Source organism: Phaethon aethereus, assembly GCF_964289735.1.
Source record: "Phaethon aethereus genome assembly, chromosome: 3".
Lineage (NCBI taxonomy): Eukaryota > Metazoa > Chordata > Aves > Phaethontiformes > Phaethontidae > Phaethon > Phaethon aethereus.
The window spans coordinates 118505920-118525938 of NC_138576.1; the positions used below are offsets into that span (position 1 = coordinate 118505920).

The 20019-nt window shown below is 40.0% G+C and overlaps 1 protein-coding gene across 1 annotated transcript in view; it reads left to right on the top strand.

Moving 5' to 3' along the window:
• Positions 1 to 20019, top strand: part of EHBP1 (EH domain binding protein 1) — a gene marked incomplete at its 5' end in the record, with an annotated part of 230829 nt that overhangs the window by 204853 nt on the left and 5957 nt on the right. The window contains 2 exons of the mRNA XM_081998215.1: positions 16940 to 17039; positions 18188 to 18261. Of these exons, the coding sequence (XP_081854341.1) occupies positions 16940 to 17039; positions 18188 to 18261 (174 nt within the window). The remainder of the gene's footprint in view (positions 1 to 16939; positions 17040 to 18187; positions 18262 to 20019) is intronic.

Below are 20019 nucleotides of genomic sequence, written 5' to 3' on the forward strand. Positions count from 1 at the left end.
ACGTACAAACTGAAGACAAAAAGAGAAGAAAGAAACAATTCTGGATATCTACAAGTTGGCTGATGTGACCCTGTGCCACCCACCAGTGTGCTGGCTGTGACCCAGTGATGTGATACTCCAACAAGCTGAAAGAGATGGCTGTCTCTGCTTTCTTTTGACCTCCCAAGGCAGCTGCCTGGTAGGGACCAAATGGCATGGAAGAAGAATATCTGCCTCACACCTGCTTTCGCCAAACCGCCTGCCACTATGCCAGTGTGCCCACCAGGCTCCCCTGGGAGGCAATCCCATCCCTGGCCCCCTCTCCATGGAATACCAGGACAGGATAGTTAAGATAGTTTTCTCTTCTTCAAAACATCATTAGGATTGAAAAAATGAATCTCTCGCTTGCACATTTTGCATAAATACATGGTAAGTTATCAATTGATGTTCAAATAGCTTAATTGAGTTTGAGGGGGGGAAAGGTCATTTAATTGGTCTATTGAAATGTTAACAGAAACAGATATGGCAAGGAATAGACTTTAATGGCTGCAGTGTGGCACTGATGTCTGCATTCACTTGCAAAATTGTTAATTAGGGCACTTTGGTAGTTCATTTGCTTTTGTATTGATGTGCTTAGTCCAACGAGAGAAATTGGGTTTTTATATGGTATTTACACGGGGCAACAGAGACTCACCCTACAGCCAGGAATAAGGAAAATAAAGAATAAATCAGAATTCGTTTATGATTTGTGCCAGTGTCTTCATTAACATGCTTCCAGTTATGCAAGCAATTTTCTAGTGGATAGTGTATTTTTGTACATGATTAAGTTTGATATATTTGGCTTCAGTTTTTAATCATTGTGGTAGTGGACTTGAATAATGCTATAATATGATTTTTTTTTTTTTAAGCCGTGTATACAAAGCTTGTTAAACTGGATTAAAACAGACTGCACTGCAAAACAAGGAATTAGATATCTATGTTCATTGAGCCCCTGGAAGAAGGTGTTATCTCCTTAAATGCATACCAAAAGAATATATGCAGTTGCAATTCCTGGCCCACAGTCATCAGTGCCAGTGAAATTACAAAACCAGTCCTTAGTGTCTTTAGGTCCATCGTGCCTCTCTTACAGAACATAAACCTTTAAGGTATTGGCATTTTGTATGTGGGAACGGCAAAATTGCGCTGAGTGTCCACCAGCATTTTTTGAGGGTGGTAATTGCAGGGATTAATCCTGGTCCTGTTTCCTAATAGACTTGCTGGATGCAAAGCTTTATATTTGAATTGGCTGCAAGAAGGCTGTATTGTGTACAGTATATAATAATACATTATACTCTAGTTACTCCTTATAAACAGAGATGGCAAGAAAAAAAAGGCAAGTGAAAAAACAAGTAGCTGTGAATCATCACTTTTACAACAGGGAAGCTGTTGTCCTACTGGAACAGGAACAGGTACAGGTTAGGAGAGAAGATGACATTTTGCAGCAAATAAAGAGCTAATGTTAACAGCTCCTAAATGAAAAGGACTTTTTGTTCATTATATATATTGTAATTTCGCATTTGGGTGCTGTGTCTTCCAGTTGTTTCAGCATTTGGGGCTTTGGTACGTAGTCTGCAACGGTGTGTTTCTTTTAAACTCCAGGCACTCCCGTAGTGAGAGTTGACATCAGCTTCATTTACTTGTATGTATTTGTGAAAGTACTTACATGAAGATCACAAATATGCGCAGTGCAGCTATCTAGTTCTGCGAGTTTAATCCGAGTCCCAGAAAGTTTCATTGTGGCCCTATGCAAATGTATTTACATAGGAATGGGTCTTGGGCCCTTTAAAGAAGGCAACAAAGTTGGAAGACTGAGGCCAACAAATAAATGAAAGTTTCTCTAAATCCATTGGATAATAGAGGCAGTGTTAAGGCTAACCACAGTGTTGAACTAAACAGAGGGATTACTCCTGGGTTTTGCATCAGTTGTTTTCTGCCGGGTGGCCTCACTTGTCAAAAAAAAAAAAAAAAGTTTAACGGGCGAACATTCACATGGCACATTGAGAAAAGAAGTATGCTTAATTCCATCAAAGCTCAGAAATCAGTCATTAATTTATTCTAACCTCCAATTGTTGGTCATTTGTGAAACATCTGGCCTTTAAGTCATAGGAACCTAAACATAAGTACAATGTGAGTTTTTCTGAAGATGGTAGCTGGGTGTAGTGGGGGTGCTGTGTTAGCATGTGTACGTGAGCATGGGCACACGTATGTCTGTGGATTGCATAGGTTGCAACTGCCACTTAATTTCGGAGACTTTGAAACATATTAAAATGAATCCTTCAGTTAATTTACTCTTGAAATTAGATTATTGTTCATTTGCATCTTGGAAAAGTTCTGCCATTCAAAAGAGTCTCTTTCTTCATGGTGAGTTAACAGTTAGATATTTAGCAATCTTGCAGCTTGCTAGTCAGAAGTAGTTTCTAATGAAGTTGAAATTTGAGATAGAAAATGTATAAAAGCTTTCAGGAAAGACATACCCTATTTTCCATATGGCTAAGTAATTGTTACGATATTTGTTTTAAAGCTGGACTTAGACACTCCTGACTGCCCTCTAATTTGATATGGCTGGTCCAGGCGATTCTTCTGGAGGAAACTTTCGTGGTAGAACGCAGTGAAGGAGATAAATAATTTTGCAGCTATAAGCACATTGCAAAGTATAGAAAAATAATTCGGTCGCCTTTACTGTCGGGCGGATAACAGTCTTCAGGTTATTTGCCTCTGCTGGGAGTTGGAACCTGAGTGAAAAGGAACTGAGTGATTAAAAGCAGATTTGAAATAAAGGTGCCACCTCAGAGCTGGTAAAATTCTGCTTTTTGTTAAGCTTAAAATAACGCCTGCTATTTAATTCTCAGGGCTGGGAGCTTGGTTTTAGTTGGGGAGGGAATATAGTTCTTCGTGTATAGCTTAAATGTTGCAGCATCTCCTGTGATGCAATTCCATGGGCATAAAATGAAATTAGACTTTAAATATGACAGAAGAATTTAGATCTGTCAATCCATATGCCTATAGGGGTATCTAAGAGCTTTCTATCTTCAGGCACTTACCTGCTTGGTTTTTTTTGTTTTTTGTTTTTGTTTTGTTTTTTTTAAAGACCAGTGTTCCTCCTTTGGTCTGATCATTTGCTTTTCTTGATCAGCAAAGGCTGGCTGCAGCTCTGAGGCTGTTTTGACAAACATAATAATGCTATCCAAGTGCATGACAAAAAGAAAAAAAATTGAAGGTTTTGTATAAAGCAGCTCATTCTCTTAATATTTGTTTATCCTTTTCCCCTTGCTAAGTAAGTAAATCTTTAATCCCTGCTCCACTGTAAATTTTACTGTATCCGAACCTAGACTGTTGTAACTCCTTTCAAGCTGGGTTTTATCCTTTCCTACTAAAGGGATATCTGTGATTTTGGCAGCCTGACACACATGATATTAAAAAAATCCAATGAGTAAATTAGGAGTGACTTAATGTATTTGGATTCTTAGCATATCCCTGCCATAGTGCGGCTAGACGTTAGCGACGTGAATTTGAAGCGCATGGGAATCCATGTTCCATAGGAATCACGTGTTGCATGGTGCGTGTATGCGTGTGCACATATGCATGACCCACCAACACAGTATGTAAAAAGTCACGTTTCAGCTTTGTTAAAGCCCTCATTTCTGAAGCACTGAAGTCCAAAGTACTGGTAGGATAGTGGAGATGGGGGGGGGGAAATCTCTTTAAACAGCTTGTGAAATGTAATGTTTGAAACAGTTCTTTGAGAACGTGCAGATTATGGCTTGCGTAGTGACTCTTTCCAGCTCTCTGGGAAATGAGCTGTTGACATTCTTTTGGGTCATCATCCGAGATAGGAGGGCAACCACAAGGATTTAACAGATAAATTCATCCAAAAAGACCTTTATCCATTTCATTGCAACTTGGAAATGTTCATGTCGAATAGCAGCATTAATGTAGCCCTTTTAGCCCTTCAAAGTGAGCCTTATGTTTAAAAAAAAATTTAAAAAAAATAATCAAATGACCAAAGTAATAACTTCTTTAGGTCTTCTAAGAGGTAATTCATTATTTACTTAATTCTGGAGCATAAACTCATCTTTCCTTCAAGAGGCTCTGAAATAGAATTGGGGATCTTATATGGTGAAAGAGTGTCTTTTGAATTCTAATCAACTGGATCTGTCTCAAATTCATTTCTAGTTTATTGTAAACAGTGGCATTTAAATTAATTTCTTCTTATCTTGTCTTTTGAAGAAAACTAGCAACATGTTTTAAAGGTTTTATTTTAAAACACAGCTCAGAGTTTATGTTATTTGGGGGTTTTTGTTCTTTTTTTTTTTTTTTTTAAACTTTATAAACCAGGTGTCGGGCAGGATGGGTTTTGACAGCCCGACGACAATTATGCATTAGCATAGGTTTTATAGATTATGAAATAAATGGAAAAAAAAAAAACAAACCACAAAAACTTCTTGACTTGAACTGGAATGATACTATATAGGCTGAATGTGCAGGCAAGGTTCCCACAATGCACTGTGAAAACCTAGGCTAACAACCACCCCGCTGCGTTGAAAACCCCCAAAAAAGACAAAAGCACAATGAAATAGAAAGCTTACCACCGGTAGCTTTCAAAACGACAAACTAGGCAAACTATACATCTCCACCACTCCAATTTTGTCAGAATGCTAATGAGCTTGCTCTGATCTTTACTCGGCTTCCCGTGTTTTCTACATCTTCAAGGACCACATGGCGCTAGCAAAATAAAGACAACTAAATGAGAATTTCGAATGCTTTTTGTGTTAGGACCTGGTGCCTTTCAGTTGACGCACTCGTTGAATATTCTCAACTTAAAAGCGTACAACAGGGGGCTGGGTATGAACTTTTTAGCAGGGGGAAATTTGTACAAAAGTAAATGAGTGTGATGAGGAAAATATGAGAAAAATTTCTGATTAATTTCCACTCTATAATATCAATGACACCTTCAGCCCCTCTCATACTCCTCTAACAAGAGATGCTGATAAAAGATGAATGATTCTGTGTTGTTCACAGTGAATGTTTAGTGGTTTTTTAATAGCGGCATTCTACATAAAAGGCACCAGGAAGTACTCTGCATTAGCAGTTGAGATCACTAGTTAATAGGATGATGTCTTTTAGCTTTTGTCACGAGATTATTAGAAAGGATGGGTTTCTGTTCTCATCCCGGCATACTTTGGAGTGCTTGTTGAGTACAAGTGCTAAAATACAGGTTTCTCGGTATTGTTCCGCATGCAAACTAAAAGCCCTTTTAATGCAACACCTTTTACTTTTTTTTACCAGGTGATTTTTGTCATTGATCTCTTATCTGCCCCCTTGAGCTGTATTAATCACTTGGAGTGGTCTGCTTCTCAATGGGGGCTTGATGATGTATATGTGTATAGATTCACTATCAAAAATAAATCCCTTATATGCTCTGCATCTTCACAAACCTGATTATCGAGCTGTATTTACCAGTCTGTATTATACAGTCTTGAATGATTCTTACTGGAGTCGTCTAGTCTGTAACACAGATTTGCACTGCGGGTAGGCTAGGAGGAGGCATCCTACTCCCTAAGCCAAGTTTTGTCTTTTAAAAACAATTGAATTTGCAATTCTCTTTGGAATTCTCAAAAATAAATGCAGAGTTGTATTCACCAGTGTCAGGGCTTGGGGAAGAAAATGATGAATGTTCAGTTTTGCCTGAGAGATGAAGTCCATTTAAAAACTGTTCCTGTCACCGTCTTCAGGTTCTCAAGCACCCAGTGTGAAAAATATCAGCGCATATACATCAGGAGAAAGTTGTAGCTAGGTAGGGAAATCATCATGGTCTCTTTGTATTTTCATATCTTACATAAATCAGAAAGAATGAGTTAATAACACCATAGTTTTTACAGCAATTTGCCAGCTTTGCATTCCACATACACTGTTGTTTTGCTTAGCTCAGTGTGATTAATCTCAGGTGAACTGAAAGCTTGCCAAACCATGAGGTGGTAGAGAGTTGTCCAACCATATTGTGAAAGACAGAGATGCGCATGCTGAAGCACAGCAGAAGAAAGGACAATGTAACAATGGCAGTTCTGGCAAAATACAAAATTGAAAAGTATTGCTGAAAACAACATCTTTACTATTTACCTTTTTACGTTTAGCATAAAAAGTGAGCGAAAGCGTTTCAAAAAATTCTGAATATGTGAATGATACGTATGTGACATTGGTTTGGGTTTTTGCTGGTGACAGTTTGTGAGCATTCCCTATTGGAAATACCTAAAGATTAGGAGGCTAGGAGGATATTACTACTAGCAATTTTTGTTGGACAGAAGAAAAGGCTTTTGACATCGGAGCACAAGAGTTAGTGATTTTTATTGTAGCATGATAATAGTTCACACAACTATGCATTGGTAGTTACAGCTTTTTTTGAAACAGAGCACTGTTGTAAAGCACTTGATGAGATGCTTCTCCCTCCAGTGTTCAGGAATGTTAACTTGTTGCCAGGGTTATGGCAATGCATGTTTTGTCAACTACCAAAACACTGGGTGAAAGAGATGCAACAACGTGATGATCAAGGTCTTGTTTACAATATGGTAACTGGGCTTCTACGTTGCATCCAAGTGTGACTTGACTGACCTGAATCCCACTGAAGCCTGCAGAGCTCTGTAGAAATCCTTGCTAGTATGAATCCATGCAGTGCAAACCCATTCATTAAAACTTGTTAATGCACATAAACTGGCACACTAGTAGGCTCTTTTTCTGACATGAGTCTTCAGGGTCCAGATCTTTCATACACGAATTTCTGCACAAGTATTGGTTTTGTAGTTGCCAGAATCATGCATTTTATGAGTGATGGAGAATTTATTGAGTTCTTGGGACTTGCTAACATTTCTCCAGTTTCCCTTCTGTCATGTTGCCTCCACAGTCTCTTACTGACAAACTCTTTCCTCTCCAGTCTCCGTCTCCTCCCATTAGCAGTTCCTGTGAAGCAATCTTGACCTCCTTTTCATAAAGTAAGACCATCTGGCCATACTTTTCCAAATACCCAGCATTTCTACAGCTGAGGAGCTCCCACAGAATGAACATACCATGCCAAGCCCCAGAGTTCACAGTTCTGACTCTCTAATTCACCACATCTCTTCAGTCTTAGATCTGTGCAATGGTAGGCAGAAGTTCCCAGGAGGAGACCTTTCCAAGACCAGACGTGGGCAGCGTGCGTGTTCAGCCTTCCCAGGCCAAGTTCATTAAATCATTAAAGCAGCTCAGCAGCAACAATGACCATATTTATTTTTTTCTCAAAGTAACAGAATTGCCATTGGCTGGAAGGACTGAACGATAAGTCGGCCTCCTCTCCATGCACTTCCCTGGCTTGTAGCCTCATCATTGCCTTAAAAGAACCTGTCAACAAACTGCTTGAAGGCAGCTTGAAGAAGAGAGCCCAAGCGCAGCGTTGCCCGCATAGCAGGAGGCTACTCTGGGAGAGCCCTAGGCGCTATGAATAGACTTGCGAGCCTTCCAAAAGTCTTGCAAGACCCAACAGACACTTGCTTCTTTTAACTGATTTCCATCTTTCTTTGTGGTATTGCAGTATAAATGCTCTTTCATGTGGTAGGCATAGTCTTTGGCTTTATGCCTGGAAGTTAGCTTTCTGTACAATCAGTGCCTGCCTGTAGAGAGAATGCAAGGAAAAAGGCACTTTGGACACCCCAGGACTCCCGGCCCACGATGCCACTGCAGTCTGCAGAAAGCTCTGTTATTTTTTCTTTATTTTCTCCCATTTACCACCAAAAACACCTTTTCTGTCAAAATTTGAAATGGTGGGGCCCCAGGATAACTCAGCCTAGCTGAACTTGCCCAGTTAGCCCTAGGAAGCTTTGGATCCCAGAAATACAATTTGCCAACTCCCAGTAAGAGTAGGCATCTTCATTAACACCAATACAAGGTCACGTTCATTGCCAACCATCATCTCACTTCAGTTGCTTGGGTTAAATTCAGCCCTGCCCATTAAAGAACTCATTTTATACTGTCCACTGCCCTTTCCCAGCTCCAAGAGTTCTGAAGAAAGTAAGGCAACGTTTGGTAAAAATGGGATAATCCGCTGCCTAGTAGAGCACAGTCCAATGACTTTAAGGTTAGCTGGCCTCTCACTTCAGAGTCTCACCCACCCATCGCTTGTCAGGCAAACAGGCAACTGATCTAAGGAGTAGTTATGAGCCATAGAGAAATTACTATTACTCATAACAAAGCAGACAACTCTACTTGTCAACCTGCAAGTGAAATAGTTCATCTGCCAGACCATCATCCCCTTCTTGGTGGATTTCCAAACATGAACTACTGTTTTTTCCGTAGCTTCAAAGGTTTGAGTGTATCAGTTAATGCTGCATGCTTCCTGTGCTGCAAGCAAAGGTCTGATGTACTTTTCCCAAGCCCGTGCTTCTTCTGAAGTTGTGCTACTTGAGAAAATTTGGGTACAAAGAATACCAGAGGGTGATAAAGGACAAGCGTTGGTTCTGCTCAGTGCTAGGATCCCTGCAGGCACTGTCCTCAAGACAGGAAGCATCACTTTCTTACAGGGCTATCTCCAGATGTTTCAGCTGAATCTCACCTCTTGTCTGAATTTTGGGCCACAAACTATGTGTTTTTGTTGGTCTGAATTGATAGTCCAACATTTAAAATATATTCCTAATCTTTATCAAGCCCAGGCACTCTGTTTCTGTTGATTTTCTGTTATTTTTTAGTAGCCACTGTGTTGACTTGTCATGTAGAGAAAATCAGCATCTTTCAGGCAGTTCGTCTTTTGTGGAAGTTTTGATCCTGTGATAATTTTAGGTTGCCAAGACTGCAGGCCACAAATGTTTGCCTTCCTGTGAGTCAGTCCTACTCCAGGTAGAATAAATCCTCACACGTGCTGAGATGTGGTCAGAACGCTGACCTTGTGTTTACACGGCTCTCAAAATTTTAAATAGCCTCTCTGATTTATTATGTTTCAGAAACCAAAGAAATTACAAGTTTCCTGCTTGATATTAAGCTAATTTGATGTGTGCTTGCGATAAAGGCACTCCCTTGGCGGCAGCTCCGTTTCATTAGGGTTACAGTACTTTCGGGGGCTGAAACAGTGAGACAATGCACTGCAATGTAACTCTGCCTGGCAGATTCTTGGCAGTCATTACCTACCTTTATGAGACTCCATTGTGTGGACATCAATGTCTCCTCAACTGCTCTCAGACAGCAAGTTAGTGGCCATGAATTTGCCTTTCTAATGTTCCTTAGGCATTTTCCCATCCAGTTCAGACTCAGAAAATTGTGCTAGGGCTTCATCTGCTAGCAGGCTCTTCTGCAGTGTCACCTAAACAACAGTCCCATCCTGTTTATCTCTTGGTGACTATTCTTGTTAATTTTCCGTGATTTTTAGTAACTGAAGAGGTCCTCGTTCAGTGAATGGAAGAAGTATTCTGGGAGAAAGCTGGGCATGGTAATCTGAAATGGAAGGCTTGAAGCTCAAGGTGGAGCAGCCCATCCATTCATGCTGAGGGGTGCCTACTGCAGGCTCCGTTTTGACACTGAGAACTTTGAAGAATCATTTTAGCCAAAATTCTGAGCTTTTCCACCAAAGGTGGTCCTCCGAAAGCAGAGGTGGGTGATTTTTCAGAAAATAGGTCTCTTTTGGGATGCCTCAGTTTCACTCAGTGAAAAACTGTGGATCACTAGTTGTTTAAAAATCTTCACTGTAGCTTTTAGTTGTGTCGGACACATTTTGCGGTAGACACAAAACTCTCCGTTGCAAAGAATATCTGTTGTGAATATAGGCTTTTCTGATTAAGTGTTTGTTAAATTCAGTAACTCGCATTATAAACAAGAGCTTGTCTGTGCATAGGCTATTCCCAGTGAGCAAGATGAGAAGACTGTTAAAATCAGTGGGAAATCCGCCATTGACTTCGAAGGGTTCGAGACCTTCTATCAGCCTTTGTTAGCAATGTGAGGTTGGTCAGCTGAAACACCCAGCATTGTTTCTCGTCCCTTCCTGTGTTTCCTTTCGGTAAAGCTGTAATTGCCACAGTGGATCAGGCCCACGGTCTGGTCCAGAACACCATCCCGTAGAGGGACAGGTATGGGTTGAACCCAGGCAGGGGCAGGAAACTCTACAGGGACCAGTTACAGGCTAACTTAGCCCCAGGGAACATTTCATTTAACCTCTAAAAATTAAAGGTTAGCTCATGTCCTAAAGCAGGAGGATCCAGTTCCTACCTCCTGTGTTGTGTTTTGTTTGTTTGAACATTTATTGCTACAGCTTTGCCTTTCCATATTCAACATTCAGCCTGGTTTTAATTCTTGCTGAGCTCTTCAGTTTCAACATTGCCTCATGGCACCAAGTTCTACTGGTAAATGATGAGGCTTTGAGGAAAGATTGTTCTTTTTATCGGTTTTAAACACACCACCTTCAATTTCAGTGAATTTCCCCAGGTTCTTAGGAGACAAGATGAGACACATCCTAGAACTATTCTTTATTTGCTATTCATGTTCTCCTTCAGGTAAACAAGCCAATCTGTCCGCTCGCTCCTTAATACAGAAACTCGTAAAAACTCGTCCCCACGATTGGGTGAATGCAACTTTTTTTTCAGCAGGCAAATAAAGGTGGCGGGGTACATTTTCAAAAGACCTTCCTGTTAAAATTGTGGAATTCGCTGGCATTTGGATGGCTCTTGGTGGTCAGCTAGCTTCTGTCAACTAACACCAGAACGAGGAGAAGAGCGAAGTCGGCCAGTTTTTGTCATTATTCACCCCGCTCTAGTTCACATGCGCTGGCATTCTCCTGCTGGCCTCTTCACCCAAGTGTGTTGAGTGAAGAAAGCTTCTTCTATTCTATTTTAAAACTGTGTGTAAACATCAGCAAATGGGTGAAGAATGGGCTCTGTCTTAAGTAGGTTGTTTTTCATGTAGTTCTGTTGAGGTAAATGGGGAGACATGGGGAGGTTTCTGTGTTTAACCATGACACCATGGCACACACACTATACACAGTGCAAATAAAATTTAAAAACAATTACTGCTTAGGATGGCATACAAAGTGGTGTCTGTAAACTTGTTATTTCTTGCCAGATTGAATGGGCTAGTTTGGGATGCTGATAGAAACCTTTACTATTTATCTTCTGCAGGTTGTAATTCATTTTTTGCACAACAGCTAAATACATTTACATTTAAGGATTTAAAAAAAAATATTAATCTATTGGCTTATCTTGACAGATTTACGATGATATAAAGTGTAGAGGAGTTACTGTGTTCATCCATTTACACTGTAAACGAATCTTGTCCCTGCATGTTGCTGCTTTTTCTTCCTTTTAAGTGGTATTCACAGTGTTTTGTAGCACTTTCTTCTCTGTTTTCTTAGCAATGTACAGGTTTACTGTGTTAATCCATATGGGGTTTATCTAATGACTAGCTGCCCAAACAGCTTAAAAATAATGGGTCTAATGGCACATACATGTACTGATAGCTGGCTGAGAATAAGGGGCGGGTTTGGAAGTATTTTTAGCAGGAAAGGAAAAAAAAAATTGTTTTTTCAGATTGATTCAGAAGAGACATTTGTCAAGATGCTTCTTATTTAAATATTTAGCAAATAATTAGCTTACAGTGTAAACAAAAATCCATTTGTAAATCCTGAAGAATGTGGAGGAAAAGGTATTTTTAAAAGACTGCCTGGAAGCTGTACAATGTTAAAATAAGCTAGTCACTTTTATTATTCTCAAAAATGCTAACATATAAACATGTTTGTAATTCTTAAGCATTGTAGATGAAAATTGGCTCAAGTTGGTTTTGGAATAACAGTCAGGAAAATCATACTTGAATATGCGTGATGAACCACAGGAGAGAAGAAAGGGGTTTGGGGTGGCTTTTTTGCTATCATTAAAATTCTGGCTATCATTAAAATTTGTCCCAGTAAGGAACAAAATCACCAAACTTTACACTGCAGCCTTGACTGAATCCTGCGCAGGACTATTGCAGCGCAGAATCACTCAGAAGTCAGTAGGAGTTTCTCGTATCTGAGGGCAGAATTTACTGTCTTGTGCTATTCCAGTCTTGGTGCTGGGCTCGCTCCTAATCATTGAGGAGGGTTCTGGTAGATGTCAAGTGAAGAGAAGAATACAGCACGCATCCTTCACCACTCAAGTCAGACAATGAAATTAGAAAATGGCACTGAGAGTTGATGTGAGAGAATTCCCCTGGATTCCTAGAGGAAGAATATAACAAAAATCGATTAAAAAAAAAAAAAAAGGAAGGAAAAAAAGGAAAAGAAAAGATAAAAAATGCAGAAGGGAAGAGGGGGAAAAAGAAAATAAATTAGAGAAACTGTGCCAGAATCCTCTTCAGAACTTACCTAATAATAAAGTCCAACATTGAAAGCTGTATTGTCTTTTTACATAAAGGCGCCGTGTACTTACTGTTTCGTCTTAGTTTCTGGTTCTGCATTTTTCAAATCTCTTACCGAGCGTTTTGCATGCATATGATGTTTGCAGCACTAGCAGCTCTTATTTGAAGACTGTTTTCAGAAGTCATTATTGAACTATAGGATAAAAAGGTATAAGCATAATTACATGGTAAAGAGAATAAATATGTTCTGCTAGATAGTTAACCAGGTGAGGTTAAACAAGATAAGATGAATTCTGGTCTTTTTAGAAAACTGACAGTCTTCATTTTAAGCTACAATGTAAAGTGCTTTATCCTGAGATTAGGTATTGTGGCAGAAGCTAAAACTGCCTTTTTCCCCTAACCGTGCCAGAATACAACCTCCTTTTCTTTTTGCGCTAACAAGACTGCTTTACCACCACAGCCCACTCTAAGTAATTAAATCAATCCTTTGTACTTACCGTATTCTCCTCTAGTGACGGTACTAGATCTGATTATATGCTTCATGCATATTCAAAGTACGGCACTGACAGCTCTTTAATGAGCTCTTACTTAATCAGTACGAACAATGTTCATCTTGTTCTTTTTTTCCTCATACATTAGAGCTAGGAACAGTTGGGGAAAAAAATGAAACATCCAGCATTCATTTGAAAAATATATTGTACTTTGAAAAGTGTCTAAGCTGGGGAAGTTGCATTCTGCCCTTTAAAAGTCTGATGGACAAATTGGATTACTAGTATTGGATTAAATAACAAATGGTTAGAGGAGAAATGAGAAAAGCTCGCTGTGATCACAGGCTTTAATATTTTTTGTTACTTATAAAGCTGAAGGGGTCTTTAACCAGTTATTAAAGTCAGGATTAATTTGTAATGGTCCAACTTACTAGCTTTAAAAGGGTTTTGTTGTTGTTGTTGTTGTTTTTTATCGAAAACAATAGTGTAATGCATGTATTATGGAAAAAAATTTAAGTTTAAGATCTGTGGGCTATTTATAGATTTTCATCATCTTGTACTGGCTCAGATAAGGGGTTTGCATGCGTGGGATCGATTTGTGTGCAAACATGTTTTTCACTTCATTTAAATAATCTGTACAGTTTGTTGGTTTGTTTTTTTCCAGAGAGCAACACAGATATTTTCCCAATTTTAATTTTCAAGCATTTGTAGCAAGTCAGTTAAATACTTGTTTTACACTTGGAAAGTGGAAACAAAAACAACCCCAGCCGCAGCAGGGTTTTACATAGCGGAACTGTGTTAAAGAAAGGCTTTTTCTAAATTTTTAATTTAGAAATTATAGCTGTGAATTTAGCTTCCAATATCACTGCAGTAATAACACTCAGTTTTTCATTGTTGAATGTGTTTTGCGTGCATCCTTCCAACAAGGAAAAAAAAAGAAGTAATGCTCTAGTGATAGTGTATTTGCTGAAAAGAGTTATTTAAATTTCTTATATGTGGAAGTTACTCATCTTTATTTTTCTTGCCTGGGAAGAATCTGCTTCAGCTCCATGCGCAAGAATTTAAAAGCCTGACGGTCAACAAATAAAATATCAGCATCGACTGCTATTAATATTGCACACATGTGTCATTTCACTGATCAAAAAGGCCTTCGCCGGGGTACAATTGGCCTTTTTCCAAATTGCGAGCTTTTTCTCAGCTTTTTCTTTTTTACTCTTTCTTCTTTTGTTCCTGCCCGGGGATTTGTGCCTATCGCAGCCGATATCACATGACCGGTGTCAGGGCATCACATGGGTCCAAAGCGAATACAAAAACAGATTAAAAATTCTGTAAAAACAATCAAGACTTTGTTAACTCACTTTTAAACCAACCTATTCTATGGATATTGTGTGCGCTTTTCCATTATTTCAGCATGGAAATATCAAAACAGGCACCTGTTCAGATCTGATTCGACAGCTCTAAGCTTTACCTCGATCTTTTCTTGTTACATGTTGCAACAAACTTGATTTAGAAGGAATAAATAGAAATTATAAATAACATGAATAGAAAGAAGTTGATATCTTAAGTTAGGTTTATACCTTAAGTTTACATTCTTGCCCTGATACTGCATGGCATGAAGTTTAAGTTCAGATCTGCCATCGAGTCAAACTCTTTTGAAACATTTCTGTCTCCCATTTCTTTTTCAAGGTTAGCAAAATAAAATGCAGCAAGAGCTTGCATTTATAATGGCATCTTTTAGCCAGAGATCCCAGACCACCCCAAAACCAACAAATTTAGTGTCATCAATTGATTAAAATGTTACTGTAGCTACCTGTGTCTGGTTGTGAGAACTTTTTTCACCAGCCGTGTGGCAATCTCATGCGTCACGGAATAGACTGGTCATTCCACAAGGATAAAAAAAGCAATCTATCCCCTTTTTCTTGCCCTCTCCCCTCAAATAAATTTCAGCTACTTGGTGCATTTCAACAAAAGGTTGCTAGTATTGATTGTCATCTACTTCTGAAAGCAGACCCTGTTAGATGGACCAATACAGCAACACCTTTGATCTGTAACTTAACGGCAAAGTATACCTGTAAGTTTTAATCCTTTTTGGGGGAGTGCTGAACTGCTGAATATGATTGTAAATGTGTGGTGTAATATTTCTGCACAAAACCAGAAGTGGAGGTCTTGGGGGAGAGCATTTCTATGTGACAAATTTCTTCCTTCATCACTCTATCGTCCAGGAGCTGGACCCTCCTCTTCTGCTTGGAAAAGGGCTGCAGGGTCATCTTCATTTTAGGTTGCTTTGTGCTTCATGTCTTGCTGCTAGCAAATCGTTTACCCTAAAAGCACCCTTCCAAAGAACAGTTAGGTCAACCAGGAGCTTCCCAGGGTGGATATGGGAGGATGTCTCACATCAGAAAGAAGAGCATGCCAAATGGTGTAACCTTTTCTTACTGTGTGGGCCCACCAGCTCCACCCCAAGCTGACCCACTTCCCTGTTCATCTCCTTTTTCTTTCCCTTGTGTGGATGCAACAAGCCCACAGGCCACAGCCGGAGGAATCAAACAGTTTGGAGAAGGCCAGTGACCTTCCCTTGCACGCAGCAGGGTCACAGCTGGGTGAGGAGGTGGTTCTCCATGCAGATCTGGGCTTGCACACTACCGTGGTATTGAAGTGTGAACGTGCACGTGCCAGGCACGTATGTGCAAGCATTTCAAACACTCCCATCCAGAAATTGAAAGCCGCCTTTTAGAGCAAAACAATATTTTTTCTGGTGTCTTTCCAGCTTCTGCTGCTGGAAATTGCTTCTCTGCAACTAGGGATCCTATCGTTTAAGTTAATAAGATAGCTTCCCCGAGCGTACAACATCTTGCATCAGAGGTTTCAAAACCCTGTACAAACATCAAAGAATTAACTTTTAGCACCCTTGCAAGATCAGTACGGGTAATTATCCCCATATTACGCACAGGGTGCTTAAATGCAGAGATCTGCCCACGGTCTCCCGGTGAAGCGGTGTTGAAGCTGGGAGAAGTTACTCAGAAGTCCCAGCCTGTGCTCCTTTGCCACTCTTCCAGGTTTCTTCTCAGATTAATTGTAACCTCCCAGAATAATTGTAACCGTAAGAAATGTGTGAGTTTCATAATTCAGTGAGGACTAGATAGTCTTTGCTCCTCAGCTCAACTTGAGCGATGAGACTAGCAGGTCACTACAGAGGTGCAGTCCTCTTCACAAAGGACTGTGATGAGGTTTCTGCTAGTCCCCCAGCTCGGAGAGAGTGAAATTTGGCTAAGCGACCCTGCTAGGTGGAAAGGACAGACAGGAGCCTTCCGGGCGCTCGTCTCCCTTTCCCCAACAGGACCCTGTGGTGCAGAGGTGGTAACACAGAGTCTTACAGAGGCTGGTAGAGCATAGCACTGCCTGCAGGTAGGCTATGGAGGGTCCTGACTAGGGATGCTCGTCCATGCACACACACACACTGGGGACCCTTAGGCACCTGGACCTCAAAACCATTTGTATTTGCGCAGATGCTCCCTTTGATTGCAGGTGAGGAGAGGAGCAGCTCTTTGCAGCTCATTGTCTGGAAGAGTGGCCAGAGAAGCTGAGCAGGTGCCCACGCCTTGGCCAAGGGTTCAGGGTTTCCATCTCCTCTGCAGCTACTTTGATCCCTACCACATTATCCCGACTGCGCTGGGTTTTGCATGGGTGGAGTGGATCTTGCCCACAGGGGTTGTTTTTGTGTTTGGAGGCCTGTGATGACCAAACAGCTTTTAGCAACGCGTTTGGGGTTTTTTTTTTTGTTTTTTCTTTTCATTGGAAACATAGCAACAATGTAGTTCTCTCAGAAGAATTTAAAAGATACAGTACTTTTTAGGAGTTCGGGGTATCAGCGCAGTAAAGAACACTAAAATGTATGCCGAATGGTGTCTGCTTTCAAAGATTTCTTTATGGAGCAGGCAGCACTGGGCTGCAGGACTTGCAGACATATGATATTTTTACCATTTGAGAGTATGCCTTGTAATGCTCAATGATATTGGGGACTGATACTCCAAAACCTGAATTGAGATATGCAGCTCAATTCATGAAATGCCACGTAAGTGATGAAATTCTTTCGATTGCAGGAAGAAACACCGAAGAAGAAGAAGCTATGATGCAGGAATGGTTCATGCTGGTTAATAAGAAGAATGCCTTAATAAGACGAATGAACCAGCTCTCTCTTCTGTAAGTACGGATGGATACATGTATTGACAAAAGGATGCTTTATTGGAATATTTACCCTGCGGATAGATGCAAAACTTCTTGTTTTCTTCCCATTAGACTTCAAAAATGTTCCCTTAAAAGTGAGCAGCATGGATAATTTGTGGAACATGTCGAGTAACTTGTTTTTCTCATATTTGAGACTTGAAAATGAGAATTGTGCAATGACACGAGATTAGCCAGAGCTGTGGGGGAAAAAAAAAAAAATTAAAAAAAAACCTAAGCACAGTTAGGTTTTCAACGGCCCAACAGTAGAATAAAATTTACATTTTAGAAATGCGCAAATAGGTTTGGATTGTGCCTCAGATGTGGCAGGTGAAGACTATTCGGAGAGAGAGCTACCTGCTTCGTAGAAATCCTCAATCCCATCGCCAGTTCAGCAGCACCCCTGCTGAAAGGATGTTAGTGAATCAGTCACAGTGCAATATTACCACCGATGGTGCAAAAGTAAGGACAAATAAACTTTTTTCACTAGCACCAGTGAGGAAGGGAGAAGATGCTGCTCGTTTTTAGAGGCGTTCTGCCCTCAGCACTTCTTTTCCAGCATCTTTCGGTTTGATGATATTTCTTTCAGTAATGCCACCTAGTGTAGATGCCTGCAAACTTCCCTGGGAAGAGCCTGTGTTCACGAATTTCCTGCCGTGTCTGAACTTGACAGAAGATTCTGCCTTCAAAATACTAAGCTTTTTAATCCCATGTCTAATTTTCATTATTCATTAGGGCAGAATGTATATAGGATAATACTTCCAGTGTCATATTATCTTGGTGAATAGGCTGATGCTGGAATTTGTTCCTTAGATCCAGGGGAATGTTTTATACTTAGGACATTCCACAAGAGCTGCTCCAAGGATGAATATGAAATAATTACGTCCTGTAGCACAATAGAGTTAAACTGGCAGAATTAAAGCCGACATTATAGAAAATGGAAAGGCCCTGTTACTGAATATGCCACCTGAGCAAGGTTTTAAGTTTGTGTATCATTTGTTTGGAGTAGCTTAAAGTTAAAGAGAAAAGTCAGTTACGAGTCCCAAAATCAATGTAAGTTAAAGGTTCTTTTAAGTGTTTAATGATTTAGTAATTAACATATTGATGAACTTTTGCAACTTGCCTAGGGAAAAAGAACACGATCTTGAAAGGCGCTACGAGCTGCTGAACCGGGAGCTAAGAGCAATGCTTGCTATTGAAGGTAAGAGCAATGCTGGGTACCGAGGGGAGGAAAATGCTTGTGCCAAAGGTGGCTACCTGAAAGTACCAAACACGGAGGCTTTTCTGAAGCCCAGTTAAGAATTAACGGTGATATTTACATCATTTCCAGTGATAACACACAGCAAATACACTGGGTCCACGATCCCATTCTCAAGTTTCCTTAAGCAGGGGGGAAAAAAAAAGGTCCCAAGACATGGGACAAAGAATATGGTCTCCTTGGAAGAAACTTTGAAAACAAAGTGATGAGGAGGTAAAGAATATTTGTCTGGGGTTGTTCGTTTTTTGTTACAGTAATGCTCTCCTGGCTTTCCTGCAGCATCGCGCTGCTTTCGGTGCCACAGAAAATGGAAAAGGTGACCCCCAGAAGGGAGCCTCCTTCCTTTTTTCATGTTTCAGATCTGTTTTACAATAGTATCTCACTGGGGGAAAAAAGGTCTCATCAGTTTTGGTGGTAAAACACTAGGGTTTGCCAAGTAAATATTTCATCGCAAGCAACACCAGGATTAGTGTGATCCTTTGCACAGATTTTCTCCCTTCTCTGCAACTCTCCCAAGTTTAGTCACCTTACCTGAATGAAAACTCATGGGAAGATTGACACACGGGATAAATGAAACAATTGCATCCTTTGCATAGGGCTTTCAAGTGAATTGTACAATAATCCTGGGGATGATTCATAATAAAAAATAAACATCCAGATAGCTTAAACCATTGCTTGCATTATTTTCTTATTTAAATATCTGAAGTGTTTTCTAATGCTGCACCGCTTATACCTCTCAGTCACAAATGCTGTCTTAGAGTTCAAAGATGTTTGCTTAAAAGTTAATCCTTTGGGCTCTGTAAAATGGACCTTTTGTCTAATCAATGCAAATTGATTTTGCTATTCTGTATTGACCTCTCAACCCTTTGACTGTCCATGGTAATTTCTTTCTTCACCTGATAAGGTACCTGATCCATAATAAATCAATTCTAATTAGTTTGGAGACTTCACTGAGAGCATAAGTTTGTAGGAAAAAAGCAGCAGGTTTCAGGTAGCTTTTTCATATCTCTCCATCTGTGGTTATATTTTTTGCATAAGACTACATTCACTATATTCTTGGATAAACTTGAGTCATAAGTATATACATTGCTTTCTGCAGAGACAAGCCAGATTAACTGGGAATCATAGTAATGAAATATTTAAAACATAAAATACTCTAAAACCAGAGAGGAGCTGAGAGATTTAAATCCAAAATTTCAATGTTTAATTGCTTCTTAGATGTTTTACTGTCTTGGAACGTCCTAGCAACAGCCTTTGAATGTCTAGCAGCCTATGCCATTCACACATTGACTTGTACAAAAATCTGTCCTTTTAGAATTTCTTTTTGTAAGTTCAGAGAGGGATGATGAAACCCAGGAAAGTTCTCTTTTTTTTTTTTTTTTTTTTGTGCTACTAGTGATATGGTAAACAGGGGTTAAGGGGGTTAAGGGAGAAAACATAAGTGCTGGAGAATTTTGGCTGTTTTGGGGTGTGTGTGTTTATACAATGAAGTCTGCATTTAGCATTTTAACCCTCAATAACTTTATTAGTCTGCTAGAACTTTTAGCAGCTATCTGCTTTTACCTTAAACAAAAACAGATCAAAGGAGAAACTGTCCCAAGAAAATGCCTGCGAAAATTCAAAATACATGATTGTGACACCTCACATCTCGATGTGCACGTCAGCGCTGTATCGCTTTCTGTGCCCAGCGTATGCTGGGGT